General features: G+C 45.0%; 2 protein-coding genes across 3 annotated transcripts; one reads left to right on the top strand and one right to left on the bottom strand.

Annotated features, from left to right (window-relative positions):
* Nucleotides 1–197: 197 nt before the first annotated feature.
* Naa40 (N-alpha-acetyltransferase 40) lies at nt 198–11,839 on the top strand. Of its 2 annotated transcripts, none has more exons than XM_065425149.1 (4): nt 198–354; nt 4,285–4,442; nt 6,224–6,438; nt 10,913–11,839. In XM_065425149.1, the coding sequence occupies exons 2-4, from the start codon at nt 4,311–4,313 to the stop codon at nt 11,196–11,198; spliced, it is 633 nt and encodes a 210-aa protein (XP_065281221.1). In that variant the 5' UTR covers nt 198–354; nt 4,285–4,310; the 3' UTR covers nt 11,199–11,839. The 2 variants fall into 2 exon arrangements, with proteins under 2 accessions (XP_065281221.1, XP_065281220.1); XM_065425148.2 differs by lacking the exon at nt 198–354 and adding an exon at nt 907–1,053.
* Nucleotides 11,840–11,981: 142 nt separating this feature from the next.
* LOC135896661 (uncharacterized) lies at nt 11,982–20,264 on the bottom strand. Its single transcript, XM_065425146.1, has one exon. It carries the CDS (start codon nt 17,948–17,950, stop codon nt 17,009–17,011), a length of 942 nt encoding a protein of 313 aa, XP_065281218.1. The 5' UTR covers nt 17,951–20,264; the 3' UTR covers nt 11,982–17,008.
* Between the last annotated feature and the right edge of the window lie 349 nt (nt 20,265–20,613).

The following is a 20,613-nucleotide window of genomic DNA, read 5'->3' on the forward strand; positions in this document are numbered from 1 at the left end:
CTCTGCCTTTCCGTAAATAAATCTCTCTCTCTCTCTTCTACGATGGTTACGTGTGCAAGTGGTAGGATGGTTAGAATAGCATGGAAGGAGTTTCCCATGCCTGCCTGGTAAAAAGCTACGGTGGCTGCCACTGCAGATACGTCATCGCAAATTAAACGAGGATGGTTCTTGCTTGATTGTTACTGTTCTTTTTCCAACCAGCGGCCATTCCGCTGACGCGGCTGATGGGTTGCGTGTTTGCAAACAAGGAAAGGTGTATCGCCAGTGCCATCAGGGCATGGCCGCTTCTACGCTGGTCTGTTTCCCGCGTTCTAATGTTTTTCGCGCGCGCTACGTTTGCTGAACTTCACTAAAGTAAGTACGATGCTGGTCCCGGCTTCCTTATTTTGTAGAATTGCTCTCGCGAACGACTTTCACTTGTGGCTGGGCTGCCAATAGCTTAGCGCTCTTGGGTAATGAGAGACGCCCCGTTATTTCTACAAACCGCCAATGTTTACTCCCGGTGACTGCTCGTTTGCGTTCAAGGACGTTATTGTTCACTCCGCTGTTAGCTGGTTGTCTGTCAACGTGAAGCCTTGCCCTTTAAGAGCCGAGTGACGCGAAGTTTTATATTTTCATTTACAACGACTTTGTCGTCTGGCATTGTGCTCGCTGCCCAGAGTTTCCTTGTTTATATCCACTGGTACTGACGTCTTTTGAAGTTGAGCAACGTAGCTATCTGACTCGGTTTTATTCGCTTAAACCAAATAAACGATTGAGTGGCAGGATAAGACACGCTAAGTTTGCAACTGCGGAATGCATGTTTACTTGCCAGCCCCGTTAAACGGGACACATCACGATAGAAAATGTTTTTGCCGCCTTGGTGTGTGGTCCACGTACGGTCATTGGCTCGTTTCGCTAAACGTGAAATCCGCTGTTAGCGTAAAAGTTTACGTGTGATGTAGTCCATATTTTTACGATAGTTCCGCAGCGCAGACCAGCGCCTCCTTTACTGACGTAAACATTCCGCGGCAATGCCATTCATCGTCACTGAGCTCGTTGGACAGCATTTAGGTAAGCCGAAACAATACTAAACTTGTTTTGCTCGCTACGCTGTTGTGTAAAAGTTCCGATTATCGGAAAAAAAAAATTCACCGACAATTGCGATACTCCTTAATGCGAAATCGAGCGCATATACTGACTGGCGCGGGCAATCACTCTCGTGCAGCCCGTTGCAAAACAAGTAACCATCAAGCACAACGATAGCGGCAAGCAGAGTCGATGATCGCCGAGAGTCTCATTAGCTCGTCGAACGTCTGTTCCTACATAATGTTAGGTCATCTGGGCAGCTTGTAAATCGCAAACGAACGACATACAAGTGGTCGTGACAATTAAGTTAATTAAACTGCATGCACATAGACATCTCGGTTCGTTGTAATTTAATGTGCACCTGACTGCATATGGCACTGCAAATGGCCGAGTCAAGTACCACGTATCATTTCAGTGAGGCGGCAGTGGTGGTGTTTACTGAGGAAGCAAAACCTTATTTCACATAAACAAACGGAACATGTGTGCTACAATGCAAAAAACAGGGTGCCTTTAGATCACTGCAAGTTATGAAAAGGTCAGTTGATGGCGCAAGCATAAACTAGTTTTGCCGCTTGCCATCAGCTGCAGAAAGCAGCATGTCAGGGAGGGCTGCCGTGTGTGGCCCGCTCCTGGAACAGGCAGCTGCCCTCCCTGAAATGCTGCTTTCTGCAGCTGACGGCAGGCGGCGAAACAAGTTTATGCTTCAGCTGTCGCGGTAGCAGCTTGTATCCCCATAAGCGCATGCGAATTTGGACTTTTTTTTTTCTTAAAAACCAGGCAATTAACTGTGCCAAATGCTATACGTAATCAAGTAGACACCAAAATGCGATCATTCTGCAAAATTTTAGCAAGAACAGTGCCGTGGTGAGTGCACAACCTTTTTTCGAGCATGCGCCTACTGTAGAGACCGATGCACCGAAAGGTTTCCCTGACGACCTTATATGAACAGATGTGGTGTAAATATCACAAAGTACGATCTAAAACATTGCGAAATTGTTCAGCAGCACGCGACAGCAATACTTTCAAGCACCGCCGCGCCGGATCGCCCAAGCCAGATAGGAGGAAAGGCTCGCCGCGCGCCCTATCCTCCTTGCCCGATGAAAAAGTCTGTAGGTGATGCCAATAGATTATTATCATCATCATCATTATATTAAGATTCTTTTTTCAGAACCTGCGGTTCATAAGATTTTGTCGGCAACTGTAAATTCAGGTGGGCAGTGCATCATTGAGTGATAAGTAAAAGGTCTGTGCAGTTTGTGCTTACAATGATGGAACAATGGAAGTGGATGCAGCTGGAGGCAGATAAGAAACATCTGTGAAAATGTATCATGAAGGTCTGTAGAGCAGTGACTGCCGTAAAAGTGCTGAGGACCATTATGGCACTAATATAGTAAACATAGTGCATACATGAGTGTCTCACACGAAGGGATATTGTTTTGGTCACGAAAATGAATTTACGTAAATAAGTGCACGCAGTATAGCAACTCTGCCATATGCTCTTCTGTAGTTGATGGCCACTTGTGCACTTTGATTTGATGTCATCAAGACGAAAAAGAAGGAGAACTGCATAACAGTTCAGTGTGTTGGTATTCCATTTTTGTTGTGGTTGAAGTGCAAACCATCTCAGCCATGTCCGGTGAATAGTTGGCAGACACTTAATTTTGCACGTGCTATTACAGCTGCAATTGTGACACTCCTGCTGAGGAACCTGTATTAAAAAAGACGCTGATCAGTGTCAGTCAATCTTGAAAGTGCATTTGTGACCAGTGCTGAAAATAGAGTTGAAGTCAGCATCAAATTCAGTCCCGAAAGCAGACATAGAGTCTGTGCATTGGCATGCCATTGAAGCAAATACCCCATGGGCCACAGTAAAAGAAAGGCACATAGTCTTGTGCTTCCTTGTTATTGTGCCTGTCTTTAATCACATGTGCTTGGCTATTATGCTATTAAGGGGTAGTGTGTCCTACTTCGGTTGCTGAGCACAAGTTAATAGGTTCAATTTCCGGCTATGACGGCTTCGTTTTGATGGGGGCAAAATTCAAAAATGCTTGTGTTGTGCTTTGGGTGCACATTTGAGTAGCTCCTCATTACCACCACAACTTTCACGTCTCTCACAACTACTGTGTTGCTCTAAAATGTGATATACACTACTACTACTACTGCTACTACTACTACTACTGCTACTACTACTACTACTACTACTACTACTACTACTACTACTACTACTACTACTACTACTACTACTAATAATAATAATAATGATAACCTTTATTTTCATTTCTGAAATTATTATGGAGGGCATGAACGAAATTATTAACGCTTGATGAGTTCCCACTCCTGTACAGCATGCGGTCATTACAAAGGAATAGACTATGTCACACTTTGTTTCACAATGCTTCAGCTGTCGGAGCTGTCACAAATAAACCAAAATCATTAATAACATGCTAGAAACAGGCAGAAAAGAAACAACTGGAACTGTAAATATAGTCACTTGTCAGCAGAGGTCACTGGTTACAGTAAAGACAAATTACAATAAATGCAATGTAATACAAAGCAAATTAGAGTGAAGATATGGATGCTTGATGGAGCATTATAAAACTGAAATGAAAATAGTGGGATATTTATGACAAAATGTTAATAAAAATAATTCTAAACCCCTGTCCATCACTCAGATTACCTTGTGTGGTTGAGAAAAAAGAAAGTAAGCTTGTAATTGTGACCATACGGCAAGCGTTGTTGACCGGCGTGTATCTAGAATTTGATCTAATTTTGGACCCTACTCTGCAGGCCCTTCCTCTTTTGTCATCTGCCTTGGCAATATTGAGCTCTTGATTGTGTGGCGTGCAACAAAAGTATTGTCGACGTTCCTGCAGGACACCAAGCTCGACGAGCGGCTCTAGCAAAGCAACCATCTCATGTACATAAGCACTCACCACTTCTCTTATCATCATCATCCATCCCAATACTTTCACTCCCCTTCCCTCTTCCCCAGTGCAGAGTAGCAGACTAGAGCGCACTAGCTCAGGTCGACCTCTGTCTTTCCTATCAATAAATTCTATTCATTCATTGATTGTGTGGTTGAGTATAACACTGTAATATTGTGTGGGGATGTTGATGGCAATGGCAAAGCGTACTGTTAGCCCTTAAAAATGATGCAGATAATTGAACACGTCTTTGTGTCTAAAGAAGCGATCGTTACATATTACTACCATGCAGGACCCAGCACTGAGGTGGGAGTCACCATGGTCCGCAGCCGCAAGTCCACCAAGCAGGTCAACATAGGGCCGCTCCTCGTGCGAACGGCCAACGAGTCACCTGACCCGCTGCAAGCAGCAATTGCCGAGCCAGCCGTGTACACCAGGGATGACCTCAGGGTCCGTGCCTTGCTCTGTGTTTTGTGTTCCCTTCTTGCCGTGATCTGTGTAACACGAACTGCTGTTGCTAAATGGAAGGCAATGACATTAAGGAAAATCCAGTTCCCATTGACAAAATACTCTTCAAAGTCTATTTTGATTTTGTTGACTGAGAACATTTGTTTTCTAGTGAAGAAAATTAGGGTTAAACACTTGTTACATCTGTATTTTGGACCCAATTGCAGTGCTAATATGTCAGTGTGACAGTACGTATTTTAATGTATTTTCTTTTATTTGGGCTGTGTTGCCCAAGCGTAATTAGCAGTGAAAGCACCTGATTTTTCGCTTACGAAAGAACCAGGAGCCTGTTTTCCTTTGCAAAGCTGTGGAGAAAGCAGTCCATAAAAAGGGGGGGCAGGGTCTCAAGCAGGCAAGAATCTACATTTTTTTTACACTGCAAGTGTCAGTGGCCTATTTTACATACACTGCAGCAAGAAGGCCTCTTCCAGCGGTCTCCAGTTACCCGTCTTACATCAGCATTACACTGCCTTGTTCCTGCCGTGTTCGACTGCGCTTCCCTTCCCTTGGCACCCATTCTGTAACTGTAATGGCGCACCAGTTATCTGTCCGTTGCATTAATTACATGGCCATCTGAGCTCCATTCTTTTCTCTTAATGTTGGCTAAAATATAGGGCTATCCAAAATATTGGCTATCCTCTTTTGCTCGCTTATCCACAGCTCTCTCTTCCTGCCTCTTAACGTTACCCCTAACATTTCTTGTTCCATTGCTCTTTGAGCGGTCCTTAACTTGTTCTTGAGCTTGTTTGTTAAGTTCCAAGTTTCTGCCCCATATGTTAGTGCCAGTAGAATGGGATGATCGTACACTTTATTTTCAAAGATGGTCATAAGCTGTCAGTTGCGATTTGGCAATGCCTCCCGTATGCGTTCTAACCTATTTTTATTCCTCTGTAACTTTGCTTCTCATGACCAGGTAGCAAGCATAATAGTTCCAGAACCTATTTGTGATTGCAATGCCAAGCACCTTGATATTTTCCGTTTTATTGCAGTAGCAATTAGACACTCCAGGTGAATGTCCACCATCATCGTGAGACTGCATAAAATCCAAGTGTGATAAGATCACGGCAGCCTGTCGTGTGCTGTAGGTGCGAGGGAAAGCATGTGAGGGTGAGGTGTGAGCGGAGAAGGATGGTGGCTTGATGCGATGGTGTCTTCTCACATGGGCAAGGGGTGGGGGTTGGGGTTGGGAAGGTCAGGTTAGCACGCATCTCCTGTTCTACTCTGGTCGCGGCTGCACGTGGCATGGCTGAGCGTGGTGGCGCATGCCCTACCTTGGAGGTAATCCGGGGTGGGTGCGAAGGCTAGGTGACCCAAGAAGCCTGATGGCTTTGTGTGAGCGGCATTCTTGCATACCTAGTTTGCATTGAAGCGAGAGGCAGCACAGAGGGCAATTCGCTAGCTGCGGCTGCCACTCTGCATCACGCCAGCATTCTGACAGCGAATGCTTGCGGTCATCGAGCAAGATGTGTTCGTGTTTGTAAGTTTGTGCAGCCGTAAAACTACTGACTTTACTTCATATGCCTGTCTAATATGATTTGCTATCGCAGTCGATGCTTTGCCTTTGGTGAAACTGCAACTCTTTTTGCAAGAACTGCTACTTTCGCTTCTCAATTCTTAACATTCCTTAAAAAGATAGTTTGCGATGCCTCACTCCTGCACAAATTTTTCAGTAAACGAATATTTCTCTGCTCCTTTGAGGCACATCTAAATAAATTGGACTGCAGGTACGAGTGAGCTGCGTCCGTGCCACAGCAGCCCCCAATGACCTTCGTGAGTGGGCCTTTGACCTGGTGTCGCGCAACATGCGTGAGCTCTACGAGGCCAGCCAGTGGGGCTGGAGCGAGAACGCCAAGCGCAAGGAGCTGGGCCACCGAGACGCCTGGTACCTGGTGGCACGCCTAGAGGAGGACGACTCGCCGGTCGGGTTCATCCACTTCCGGTGAGCTCTGGTGCTGCGTAGCGACTGCAGGAACTGTTTTCTCGGCACATCGCGCTTTCGGTGCGTGTTGATTGTCCATTGATGGAAGTGGAACTCACAGCAGGAATGACACGCCTCACCAGGCTCCTGTCGGCTTTAAACGAGTACTGACACATATTTTTGAAGCTGTAGAAAACTTTAGTGCGCACTTCTCAGTTGTAGAAAAATCACACTTAGCAAGTAAGAAGGTCAGAAAAGACTTGTCAGACATCTTTATTTGATACTAAAGTTGATCTCAGAATGCTGGACCTGGCATTATTGCTGCATGATGACATGGAGTGATATTTTCCAACATTGTTTAACAATAAGGCTAAGTATGATGACATTAATTATAAAAAAAAATATAACAAACAAGAATGCTGTGTCTGTTTCTGCTGGCTGTACTTGTGGCAGCAGCTGTGATTGTGAGAACAGAGCGAGCGAATGTACCATGTCGTGATGATGCAGCTACCTTCTAGGCACCAGAACAAAACTGGATTGTAGAAGCAAATCTTATAGTATATAGCAAATTTATGGTACTTGCCAGTAGTGCTTCCTTTTTAGGATTTGTGGGGCTTTGACTTTAATTGAAAAAAAAAAAAAGACAAGTAGGAAAAGTAGCTACACTGACAGGATGTGGCATCGTGCTGAATGTTTGCATGCGGATATGAAAGTACAGTAAAAGCTTGTTAATCGACCTTCGTTAATTCGGAAAATCGGATAATTCGGAGTCATCCTCGGGTCTCGGCAGGCATATGCATAATTGAATTTCCTCAATTTCTCGTTAATTTGGACGTATTTGGCTGCAAACCGTTTACTTCGGACAACCCTCGGAGCGAGGCCACCTTGGAGCATTGCAAATGTGTGACCCAAGAGAGCAGGAGAGGTGCTAGCATCCAACCGAAACGAAGCGGCAGAGTCCACATTGTCATAGTCACCAGCTCAAACCGTATGGGAATGCCAGGAACAAATGCTTCGTGCCCGTTTGTGCCTTCAATAGCCTTTATTCTTGCATTTGTCACCATGCACGACACCACGTTGACTGTGTGCCTTCGGAACTGCTAGTTGCCATATCCATGATTGCGTCGATAGCAACCACAGTTTCGCCCGTAGTGGTTGAGGCTTTCCTTTAGACTCGATGTGCTTTGGCCGTGTGCGCCTTCAGTTGTTGCAATCCACGATTTCATCGGCAGCGACCACGACATCATCTGCAGCAGTTATGGCAAACAGTAGCTTCAGTGCGATTCGGTGTGCGTGTACCTTCAGAATTGTGTGGTCATTATCCACAATTGCATCGATAGCGATGGCAGTTCCGGCCACAGTGGTTGTGGCAAAGAGTATCTTCGTTTTGACTCGGCGCAATGCGCGCACAATGTCAAACACTGCGGAAGCTTTCAAGGATAATGAGCGATTCTACTGTGGCCCACACACTGGTGTCAAACTTGCTGGCTATGTTGCGATGCTGTTGCTGAGCGGCTCACTGGTGACAAAATATTTGGGATGTATGCGTGGTAGTGAAAGGTATGCCTTGGATGAAGTCACAGGTCTTTCACTGCGGCTGTACTGCAAAGGAAGTCGCGAGACTTTTGTACCTGTGTGCGCTGAGCTGACACGACGACAATCGTATGGCGCAGTAAAAATTCCTGGTAAAGATACAAACTGAATTCGCTAATATATTCAGCAAATATAAGTGTGTTGATGTAATAAGCATTTGCTTCTTGTTCTATTACCCTCGATAATTCGGCATTCAGTTAATTTGGATATTCTTTTGGGTTCCGTCAAGCCCGAACGAGGTCTTACTGTATTACTCAAAAGTGATCAGTCGGGAAAATGGCTTCGGGGGTCTGCTGTTTGAAAATGGTGCCTGCCCAATGGTGCCTGCCCAAGCAGAGATTCCTTTTTCAACGATTGTGCCCGTAACGTTTGCAGCCACAGAAAAGTGGATATTTGTAGTTTTTACAGTATAGGTGACCAACTTATGAGGTCACTTATATTGGTTTTGCAGGGAAGAGTATAGGTACAGGTAAGTGTGACAAGTAAAGGAAACAAAAGCCAAAGAAAAGACCATAGAAATCTGTGTACTTTGAACTTTATGTGAGATGCAGTGTTGGAGATTGTGTGGCCGGCAGAGTTTCGGAGGCATGGCACAGTGAAATCGTAAAGGAAGCTGGTGCACAGGACGGCTGAAGGGTGAACTGCGTGACATCTTGCGGTGTGGTGCTTGTGGTCCCTGACTGAACTATGTTCATGTGTTTCTTTGGGTGAGTGAAACCACCTGTTTAGTCAGTAATCAAATGTTCACTGTAGTTCGTTCTGCCCATAAAGTTACGACCCTTGTTTTGTGTAATACATATTCTAACAGTCTGCTGTTCCTGCCAATGCTTTGCCTTTCAGGCGAAACTGCAAATCTTTTTATCCAGCCATTAGTTAGCTTCCACTAGTTCAGAGTTCTTTTGCTCAGATAAAGAAAAAAAGAAAGTTGTATGATAGTTTATCACTTGCTGTGGCCTATGTGCTTAGGCAGCGCACACTCGTGGTAAGAAGTCGAATTTGGCCAAGTCTTACTGTGAGCTAGGGATGGATGAGGACAAGAATCCGAAGTAGAGCGAGGGAAACCAAAAAACGAAGGCGTCCACTTCTGTTACTGGTACCTTGTGTGACACGGTTGAACATTTTTTCATTTGCAAGTTGTCTTATGTGTCTGTTATTTGTGTTGAATATTGGAGTTAGAGGCAACCCATGTATGAAGAAAGCTCTACAGGTTACCTGCGGTGGTGACTCAGTGGCAATAGTATTCAGCTACAGGATATGACGTTGGGGGTTCCACTTATAGCTGCATTCCAGTGGGGGCAGAATATAAAAGAACCTTCGAGTACTTAGGTTTAAGTGCATGTTAATGAACCCCAGTGATTCGAAATGAATACAGAGCCCCCCCTCCCCCCCGACACACACACACATTGCGGCACCTCTTACACAGTGTGTCGCTTTTGCACATTAAATCTCAGCATTTGATTTGATCTAGCTTGCACAGAATTCATCTCTTTGAAATCCTTGAAAATCCTTGAATTTGCAAAAAAAAAGAGATTTAACAGTTATTGAAAATAAATGTGCTCCTTGATTTCTTTGAAAATTTGGGTTGGGGGTGACTTTGAACATTCAAAGTAACAAACTCTGCATCGGCAACACTGTCTGTTGGAAAAAGATCCTGTACATTCATTTTTGATAGTTCTGCGAAGCGATTGCAGTCTGCCATGTCCCCAGCCACTGGCAACAGTCTTGTTTAAATCGCCATTGCCACCGTGGTGCTAGACGAAGCCATATCAAGTGACCAAGCTGTACCGTTGTATCGCTAGTTGGTGTACATTGCAGCCGTCATGGCTCTGTTTTTCAAGGCCTGTGCTCTAGAAACGCCTGGATGAAAGTATTACCCATGCCACATGGGCGAGGTTAATGCCATTGAAAATGTAAGGCCTTAAGTTTCTTAATGCCATTATATTTCGGTTGCTGTTATGTACATGCACATGCTTAATGACATTAAATAAATGTTGCAATGGCAATAGCTGAAGTGAAACAGTCGAGGTTGCTTGCCAATCGTAATACAGTTTAAAAAAAATTATTTATGGAGCGAATGCTTAAGAAATGGTGTGAAACACATTATTAGGCGTACTTTATGTAGTTTAGTTCAGCAATGTCATTTTTGCACCCAGCTACAAACTGTTTGAAGCCGAAGCTTTTCATGCATTCGATGGCCAAGTGAGTTGTGATGATTCTGAGAATGCACTATGCCTTGAGAAAAGAACTCTTTTTAAAAGAAAGTGATGAATATATTAATTTTTTTTCACTACAAATTCTTTTAGTAATGTCTGAATGTGGAGACATTGGGAATGAGTACACGGATTTGATGGCCAAGTGAGTTATGAGTGCGCACTACTCTGCGAATGGCATTAAGCTTTAATGTCGCTAAGCAGGTCCTTGTGACACCTCGAAAATCGCACTAAAATTTGAGGCATTGGCAAGTTAATGCCATTTTCTGCGCCCACGTGGCACAGGTATAAGTTTCAGCCGTTTAGCTTGAATGTGACGAGTATCATAGGTTGAAGCCAGACACTACTAACCCTCGGTCGAGTGAAGTTTATGATGTGCCACAAAGCCATCGACATCGGCACTATGGGAAAGTCGACTTCAAAAAGCCAACTGAAGAACAATTCAAGTGGCTGCTTAGCTCTAAAGAAATGCAGCTCGGAAGTACATTTGAATATTGGTCAGCTTATATGTACGACCGAAGTTTGATTCAACCTCCTTGAATCTTGGCCTTCAGCAACCTGGAAATCCTTGAATTGTTTTTGAATTTTGTGTTGGACGTTCTGTGCAGTCTCTCTACAGGTCGCACCTCAAACTGGCTGTTATGTCATGTCTGCCTTTTGCAACTGTGGCCATCTCGTTCTGTGCATTGCAGTTTTGACATGGATGGCGGCATGTCGGTGCTCTACTGCTACGAGCTGCAACTGGAGTCGCAGGTGCAGCGGCGGGGCCTGGGCTCGCACCTGATGCGCCAGCTGGACCATCTGGCGGCCCACTTCCGCATGTGCAAGACCGTGCTCACCGTCTTCAAGAACAACACGGGGGCGCTGGCCTTCTACCAGAAAGCCCTCGGCTATCGCACCGACGAGACCAATCCGTCGGGGGACGCAGCCGACTACGTCATCCTCAGTCGCCGCACTGGGGTTCCCGCCAAGCGCTGACGGATGTCGCACATCCATCACGATCATCCTTGTGCGCCTATCGGTTTTTACGGTGCAGGCTTCGACTGGAGAGCGCTTGGTTAAGACTGCTAGCCCTCTGCTAGAAAATGCTCGGTTGTTATGCTGACAAGATCCTGCCTGTTGGACAGCCCGGTCACCTGTCGCCCTAAATCATCGCAACATTCCTGCCATTGTTCAATGCAATTACATGACACCTTCATCATCTCGCACCTTTTACACGGAGCTCAAGCACGGAAAAAGTGGCGGAGTGACCGTCTGGCTCATGGAGACTCTCGTCATTCGTTGTGTTTCCCAGTGATTGTGCATAAGTGCAACAAGTCGTGTCTTTACTGGCTGTACCAGTGCTCTGAAAGACACAGCTTCCAGTTATGGATTTCAAGCAGGCTGTGACCCAAGCTGTCTTGTGTACGACTCCAATGCTCATTGAGCTCACTGTAACTTCTCACTTCTGCATATGCACATCACCGTTCAAAGAAAAGTGTGACATTATGCATGTTTCGCGAGGAAGCACTTGGCTACAGCTGCAGTGGGCGTGGCCTGCTGGCTAATGGATGTTACTGTGTCATTAGTCAAAACTTCTCACTTTCACCGTTCATTACAGCCAGCTTTCTTTGCCTGTGGCTCTCTAGTGTTGATCCTCGAAACGTATGAGTTGCCCGTCAAGGCAATCCTAAAGATTCCAAAGCTCTTGCCTTTTATATAGGCCTCTGCGACAGTGTGTGTACAGGTAATGACCATTTTGCATTGTACCTGTATTTCTGCACATCCAGAGATGACTTTTCAGAAGAATCCTGCTGACAGGGCAATTGTAGTAATGAGGTCTGAATTTCGCATATTCAGGGGAGTCCATATATTGTTTGAAAAATATTGATGAAAAGTGGTTTGATGTCCCAGAGCAATGCAGAAGGCTACGAAAGACGCTCTTGTGAAGGGCTCCAGGGTAATAAGGGCTGTGTGAAACACCAGAAATACATTTTTGCACACTACTGGGCCACCCTACAAAAGGTAGCCAACCTCCTGTTTCGTGGCACAATTGAGCTGACGGCAGGCTTTGCAAACAACGAGAGTGTAGCAGTAAAGAAGAGATGGGGGTGAGGATAGCGACATCAACTTGCACGGTCCTGAATTATTTCCAGTCCTAGGGCTATGTCTAACATCGTGTGGGGGAAAGTACACTTGTGGAACTTGGCATGTTCCTCGCTATCACCACCTGGACCACACTAAATAGATGATTTCAGCTGTATTTGGAGGTAACCCCTTTTACAGTACCAGTGAAGTCACTCTCACCATGAGAAGACGCTTGGCAAGCCAGAAAAGCTGCAAGAAAGGAAAGACTGGTGATGCCTTGCAGCAACTCACCATGACATCATGCATTTTGACAGTATCTGCTAGGATGTAGCTAATTGTTGGTAAAAGTACACTGCGAGGAGTGGGGGATTGAATGTGGCAAGTTTCAGAAACTTTTACTAGGCCAACGCGGCCCAAATATGAAAAAATGCTTTGAAAACCGTGACAGCACGCTGGCATGGCGGCACTGAGATTTTGGCATGAAAGTCAGACAGTAGAACTTTGGCCTAAATTTTCTTTTCTAATAGCCAACCTGCTACAGCAAAATTGCTGAAAATGCGGTTTTAAAAGAATGCATTATTTGTCTAAACTGATTTGGTGCTTCTCTTTAGGTGTAATCAAAGCAGGGTGCACACGAGTGCCTTTGCGTTCCGCCTGCAACGTGGCCATTGTGGCTAGCAAAAGCCATACTCGCCAAGTCATTGCGGCAGGCCAAAGAGATTGGAGGTGGTTGGGTGCACAATAGGTACATAATGTGCGAATATACGGATAGGACAGAATAAGCTCTAGCTGCTCGTGCAGTATTTGATGTGTGCAGGCTCAAAGCTCTGTAATGGCCAGTTAACAGGGTTGTGAAACCTTAACACGAATCAATGATTCTTCTCCTGATGCTCAGCACGTTTCAAGTACCAATTCAGCTTTGCAATGTAGTGCTGGAAGTATGAATTAATTGGTGAATCTTAATGGAACAGTGATGCAAAGTGCTGTGGATGGCTTTCTTGTGCATGCTTCTATACTTGCGGATGACTTTTCCTTAGCCATTCTAGATTTGGTTTTCAAAACGAATTTTCAAGCACCAGTAAAAAAAAAACAGGACTTTCAAGGGCCTTAAGAACGAACTTTTCGAATTTGAGATAGCAGCAGCTCATGTTGCGCCCTGTTAAAGGGTTAACCTCATATTCTACAATGTTCCTCGACTTGAAAAAGTGGATCGCAGTGCCAAACCTCGACAGGAGTGGTCACTGCGCTTCTATGACAATTCTTGAGAAGCGTAGCATTTTCTTCAGACGAGTGGGTAACTGTGCTCAACTTGGTAGAGTGAAGGGTGTCGAGTGGACTCATTGTAATATTGGAAACTTGTCGTACGTACAAATATAGTGAAAAGCATGGCGAGTTATGTGCTAATGGAATGCTTGACATTGCAAAGCTATGTAATATGCAACTGGTCACTAAATGTGATGTAGCATGGAAGGTTTAGTACGAGTTGTTTGCTCTAACTTGTTCAATGTTTGCAGTTAGTGCTGATTATCTGTACAAGGTTCTGCAGTGCTCATGTCGCAGCATGTATTGCGCCTATGTTTACTGACTTTTTTCCCCTTCTGTTAACATGTTTGCCAAAGTATTCCACATAAAAGTGCATCGCAGCATTCTTAAAGGGCCCCTGAAACGGTTCGGACAAATTTTGTAGACGCGTAGGGTACAGCTTAAGTAGAACATTCGCACCACAATTTAAGTGAAGCGTTACATATTAATGGAGCTACAAGCGATTATAAGTTACCCTCCTCCCCAGCCATGCTTTTCCTCCTCAACTCGTTCGCCGAGCGAGCGGGGCTAAGCTCCGCCTTCACTGGTCCTGCGTCACGATGCGACGTCACATCGTCCACTTCCGGGTGTTTTGGAGCCCGCCCCCGCCTGCGCGAAACCCAAGGTCGATTCAAATAGGTCGCGAAGCTTCGGGCGAAAAGCGGTTCAGTACAGATGTCACCGACATCAGCATGGGGGGTTATGGGAGCAGCGATTGAAGCGCGACTATGTTTGGAGGGAACAAACATTGGGGAAGAAAAACGCATTTTTTAATTCAAACGAGACCCAGTTAGATTCATTAATCGAAAATAAAATTCCTAGACAATTTTATACATTCTTGACGAGTTAAGAAAATACAAGTTTAATTTTATTATTATTAATAAATGCATTTCCTTTAAGCACCCATAGCTACAGGGGGCGTTGACGCCACTTTCACTTGCAATGCAATGCACGTCTTGAAATGGGCAGAAAGGCGCACTCGTATCAACTGTTGAAATACGCCCCCCTCACAGTTTGTGCTTTCTTGCTTGTCAAAGTTTGTCTGAATTTGGTGACGCGGGTAGCTTCATTGCTTCTTAATCTGTTCAGTCAAATGTAGTGAGTTACGACCGCCAGATAATTGTGTAGTTGTTTTCGTGCGACCACGCTGGCCGACGGGCTTGGCATCCAACAATAGGATCAGCACTCTACACCTAAAGCTTTCGTCGGCCTCCAAAGAAAGTATGTTATGTGCAGAGATGCGATTTCGACAACCGTACGGCTGGCCTTTTCCTGCATCGCTTTCCACGCTGAAAGCTCGAAACACCCATCAAGTCGAATGGCAGGGTACTTGAATATATAGCTCCAAAGGAAGAACAACAAAACAAATTTCGCGCCTTCGAAAACAAAATGACGTCACTTCTGCTTTTAACGGACATGGCGTCACAATATTTTTTCTTCCGCCGGAAGTGTTCCCACCACATACAGATGGCGCTAAGCCCCATGGACCACCGATGAACCGCCATGTTTTGAACGTATGGGCTCCTATGGAAGCTTCACTACCAGGTACCTTGCGAAACCTCTCCGCTAGCTGCTTGGCTGTCGACCCCAAGCGAGAGCTATCGAAGCAGCGTGCGTTGCGAGCATTCTGTCGTAGCGCCGAACGTGTCTGGTATTCCGTTAACCACAGGCAAGCTGGTCATTTCGGCCAATGACTGGAGGCATAAACTCAAGCTAATGACGGAACTTTGGCGTAGACGTACGTGAGCGGCCTGATCGGTCTGCATGGTCCAGACACTTGTTGGCACAGCGCTTAACCAGTCAAACAAAGCGCTAATATTGCTCTAACGAAGTGTAAAACAGTTTAAACATTTATAAAAACAACGTGTTTATGATTACACTCCTGTGAAAAGTACGCACCAGCAGCAAAGAAGGAAACGCTTCGTTGCTGCTACTGTGTATGGTTGAGCTCTATGCCACCAGGTGGCTGCACCGTGCAGACCATTCACATTTGCCCTTCTGGTCATTTCGGCTCATCCCGTTACGGCACAGTCAAGCGGCCAGATCCTGTCCCCTTGCGCTTACGTTTGCCCTAATACGGGACTCGCGAAACGCTATTGCGTTAGTAATCCTACGGTGTAAAGTGATGGCCACAAACGCGCAAATACTGCGCAGCAGCCAGTTCGCTCGTACGCTGCCTTGCAGAGGGACACGATGTCGCAGCTTGACATATTGCCAGTCGCTACGTTTGCAGCCCACAAGGCAACAAAGTCGAATCATAGTGCTCGCGAAAAGACTGACACCAACTCTGGCCGCGGAGCTCTCGTCAAAATGGAGTACGTTGTAACGCAAGCAGACGACACTTGCTGTGTGCCGGAAGTGCTTAAGTGTACTGAAAAATTGTTCTTGTGCATTCTCTTTATGCTACTTTCTTTTTATAAAAACAAATTAACTAACATTCCAACTATTACGAAGATCATTTGTTACCATAAAGTTAGAAAAATTATCGATCACGCGCCCTGGTCAGCCAATCGGATAGCTCGCCCCACTGACGTCATATGGTTTATTTCGGTCATATGAGTAGGGGTGGCTTAAAATTCCGCCGAGCAGTGCGCTGCGATCGGCAGCGATGTGCATTTTTAAAACCTTATAATAAATTACACGCTTTACGCAGAGCACTTAGACGTGTCAATGATCAGAAGGACCTACTCTAACGACTCAGTACCATTGCATTCCATTGCACTGGCCCTGCAACAACCATGAGTGCCACTGTGATGGAAATTGTATGCTCTGAAAATTGCGAGACAAATGAAGAGCTACCGTTCTAGAGCACAGACATGGTTGTTTTTGCCGTAATCAGTCGCCACAAGAATTGCACCTCTCTCAGTGGTGGTCCAGCCAATCTCAGATTTGGAGCAACTTTTGGAGCAGGAAAAAGGCTGGTTTGTAGCAATTTAGGAGCAGCCACATTGGCATTTTGTTGCAGTTCTATAGCACAAAATTTTGCGTTTTGGATCAGTTGGAGCAGGAGAAAAGCAAATGCATGACATTTGGTGCAGCTTATTACTACTGCACAATTGTTCAGTATTTCTTTAGAGTAAATAGACACAAGCAAGAACGACGCAGCGCAGCCATTTAGCTCGTGTGCCTCCAGCAAAGAAACTATGGTATGTTGCAGACAGACTTTATTTGCCTTTTTAAATAGCTCTCTTAAACGGTACTGGAGAACAGTTTTATGCAATAAAACATAGTACAAAAGTGACTAGAAATGCCAAAGCACAATTTTGTGCTGTCGGCCATAAGAGAATGACTAGACATACACAGCTGTATCAAAACTATAAATAATTTCGCTATTTAGACGTGCCTACACGCACCATTTGAGTATGTTTTGTTTACACTGCAAAATAAGCTTTAAAACATGAATAATGATTTTTTTACATTTAACCCACACATATTCCACAATGAAAACATGGGAAGTTCTTTCCGTTAGTGCCTTTTGCTTTTTTTTTCAGCTCGTCAAGCTCGAGAAGTGCAGTAGCCAGGCTCGCATTCCCTTCAGCTAACAACTGCTGCCCATTTTGAACCTGCTCCACGCTCTTGTGAGCCAAGCCAGTAGAGACTGTCTCTTCTGCACGTTTAAGCAATGCACGACATGATGCAACCTTTTCATTTAAGCCCCTTTTCAGTTGTTCCAAAGTAAAGGCATTGGGCTGGGTCTGTGTGGTTGCAGGCTTCGTCACCTCCAAATCTTCCTTTTCAAGCCTATCTGCACAACATGTCCTTGCCTTCTTTACACATCGGACCAGCTTAGGTGACAGGGGTACTTTGGTGGCATCCCCGTTGTACCTTTGCAAATATGTCTCAACCTGCTGTAGTCCATTCAGGCTATTAACAGACAAAGAGGCACGGCCCTCAAGCAGATGCTTATTTATACTGAACCCTCTCTCGCAATCTGCATTACCATGCGGGAGAGACAGGAGGGCTTTCACGAGTTTTGCAAGCAGTGGGTACTTTTGCTCACCAGCAGCTGATTTCCGCTGAAATACTTTAGCCCATGAGCTGTCAATCCTTTCAGGCACTGCAACTTCGCTGCTGTTCAGTGGATCGCATTTGAGCACGTACCATTCGTCAATTAATGAAGATACTTCATTCAGCTGTAGCACTTGTGGTAGTTGTGAAACAAGGTATCGCGGTGAGCGGACTTCCGAGTCTGCATCTGTGAAGTGCAAGCCAAGAATGCTTGCACGTTGCAGCAGTTTGTTTTCAAGAGGTAGCTTTTGCAGTAAGTCTTGTGAGCATGCTATGTAAAAAGCGCGGGCCCCAAGTCGCAAGCGCTTTCTTTCAGGGATGTCCCAGGTCCGCATTGTGTCATCTGTATCCATACCCAACTCGTGTTTTGTCTTCCACAGTGTGGAGTCTTGCAGGTTTAAGGCTCTTCAGATCATCAACTGTCTTGCCCTGGTAGGCGTCACTGCGTAAGAAGCGGCCAAGAGCTCGCTGAACTAATAACAATTCCACATGAAGAATGTGCAAGTGGTTCTTGTTTCTGAAACAGCTTCTGCAAGCCAGTGAATAGCTCAGCACGGTTCTTCAGGAATAGTATCTTTGCATAGAGTGGTTTCTGCGAGAATGCCGCAGCCAGTTTCTTATGAAGACTTTGGGTGGCAGATCGCTGGCCAGTCTTGTTTGCTTTTTCAAAGTACTAGTCCTTAATGGCATCAAACTGCTCCTGAATACGGCACAGTGATTCTTGTAAAGTGAGCCACCTGTTCGACACGTCGCAAAAACACATGCGATGGAGTACCTAGGACTTCCTGGCTTTCTCTGAATAGCTCTGAACAGACGGCAGATTTGAAGTAATGGTAAACATTTCTTACTTCTACATCAGATCCAAAAGCATCTAAGCCCTTTGGAATAGCATTGTGGACTTTGTGTAAGCTGCAGTGACCGACATCGGCAATGCTTGATGCCAGATGCTGTTCTAGCTTGGAAGATGAGTCGATGAGAGCCTCTGATCGACTCCTTCTCATCTTCCATTTTGTCACCATTTTCTGCAACAGTGTCAGCCTTGCCATAAACAGTCTTTAACAAGGAAAGCAGAGTGCTTCCATTATTCATTGCCAGCCAAAATACATCCTGTACAAAAATAGTGCATTATAACCAGTGAGCAACAGCAGCGTTTGTATGTAAATTGACTTTTGGTATGACTATGTTCACTAACACTGTCGTGATCCTTTTGCGAGAATCTCAAACCCAGGTATTATATGTGAGCAAAGCTGCACTTGTGTGTGAATAAAGGACTTTTGATGAAACATGCATGTGTTTGACTATGTTCACCAACACTGTCGTCGTGATACCTCTTGCGACAATCTTTCGCAAAACGAGGTATCGTGGAAGAGAAATTGCCATCTGACTAACAAAATGCTACAAGTGGTTCCTCATGTCAGTTTCCTTAGGCAGCCAACTCTACATGTAGGGGAAAAAATCTCATTCCAGGAATCAAGCCTGGTGCCAGGGCAATTGCTCTACAGCCTGAGCAAATTATATGGCAGTGCAAGGCTGAATTGAGGTAAAACCTCGAAGCACCGGAAGTGTGGATGAGTGCGTTATCTAAACAAGCGTTGCAGAAATTGTCTGCCTGGCTGCATTGCAATACGAGTAGCGTATACCACTGCATCACTGGCAAAGTTGCAGAGCAGTGCACCTAAGCAGACAATGTGCGCTCTTCCAGAAAGAGATTGTAAGACAGGATTTTTCTACATGCAGTACAGAAAAACTTAAGCTGGGACGGCAATGTGGTTGCATAAATCAGTGGTTATCACGTGGATCCATTACTGCACAATAAATAAAAGCTCTCGCTCTTTATATGCTGCACTGCTCAAACACTTGTACTCCATTTAATGAATAGCAGGCAATGACGCAGAAGCAACAACCAGGGAGGCTATAGAACTTTCTGTGCACTTTGCATTACAGTTTTGAATCTGCAATGCTTTCTACGTAATAACCATTTCATATGTTACAACTTGTAGAGATAAGGTTGTGAGATTGCATAATGTGTACTTTTGGGCTTTACATGTGGGCAGGGCACTGGTTATTTGGTGCACGTTAAAAAACCCCAGGTGGTCAGAATTAACCTGCCATGGCATGCTTCATAATCACGTGGTTTTAATTAATCTTTTGAAATTTAAATTAGGCCACTGGTGGCAGAAACATATCACTCTGTCCATTTATTGATAAACAGTTTCAGATCTGCAACACCTTCACTGTCATGATTTCATCAAATATTCCAACAGAAAATATGCAGCTTAATGTGACACTGAAATACACGGTGTAACATGTTCATGTGTGACAAACACAATTTACAAACACAAGTCTTGTCTACCCATCATGGCGTTCCCTGCTATGTATGAAACTACTTGATGGCACTCGCACGAGCTGCTAGGCTAACAACACTTATGAAAGGTGCCCGTGCTTCCCCCCCACCTTTCTTTAATTAAAGGAAGGCTGCTGAATGTGCTCAACAGATCTTGTGAAAAGAAACAACACCACCATAGTTACAATGAGCCAAGTTCGAGCACTTTACTTCCAATCAAGACAATCCAGGTGGCGTCACCGACGTGATGAGAGGGACGCATGATGAGAAGACGATCACACAGCAAACTCCCCGGCACTTGGCCACTCTGGGCACCTCCTTACAGCTTGAGCTTGGTACGGCGCCAGTGACGCCTCTTGGCGTTGTAGCTGCAAGGATGCAAGAAAGCGTTAAACTGGAAGGTCACATGGAAGCCATTCGGCATTTACAGCCCAGTGCATAACTTTGTCAACCTGTGAAGCAATTTGCAATTCTGCAAACAAGGCACCCAAAGGTGAAACGGGGGAACAGTAGCAAGCTTTAAAAAGAAAAGTTTGCCTAGAGCACACCTTCCTGGAATACATACTTCATTAATGATGATTTACCTTAATACGAAGAGCATAAATGTAAGTGAACCTTTAACAGCACAAACTGACAAGCAACATATTGCAACTGTGCTGTTGCCAACTTCAG

This window comes from Dermacentor albipictus, chromosome 3, assembly GCF_038994185.2.
Source record: "Dermacentor albipictus isolate Rhodes 1998 colony chromosome 3, USDA_Dalb.pri_finalv2, whole genome shotgun sequence".
Lineage (NCBI taxonomy): Eukaryota > Metazoa > Arthropoda > Arachnida > Ixodida > Ixodidae > Dermacentor > Dermacentor albipictus.

Bases quoted from the DNA above. Each gene is read 5' to 3' on its own strand.
- Naa40 (XM_065425148.2), top strand. From the start codon at position 1,014: ATGCCATTCATCGTCACTGAGCTCGTTGGACAGCATTTAG. The intron at 1,054-4,284 runs GTAAGCCGAAAC...ACTACCATGCAG, and splicing joins GCTCGTTGGACAGCATTTAG to GACCCAGCACTGAGGTGGGA. The intron at 4,443-6,223 runs GTCCGTGCCTTG...ATTGGACTGCAG, and splicing joins ACACCAGGGATGACCTCAGG to GTACGAGTGAGCTGCGTCCG.
- LOC135896661 (XM_065425146.1), bottom strand. From the start codon at position 17,950: ATGGATACAGATGACACAATGCGGACCTGGGACATCCCTGAAAGAAAG.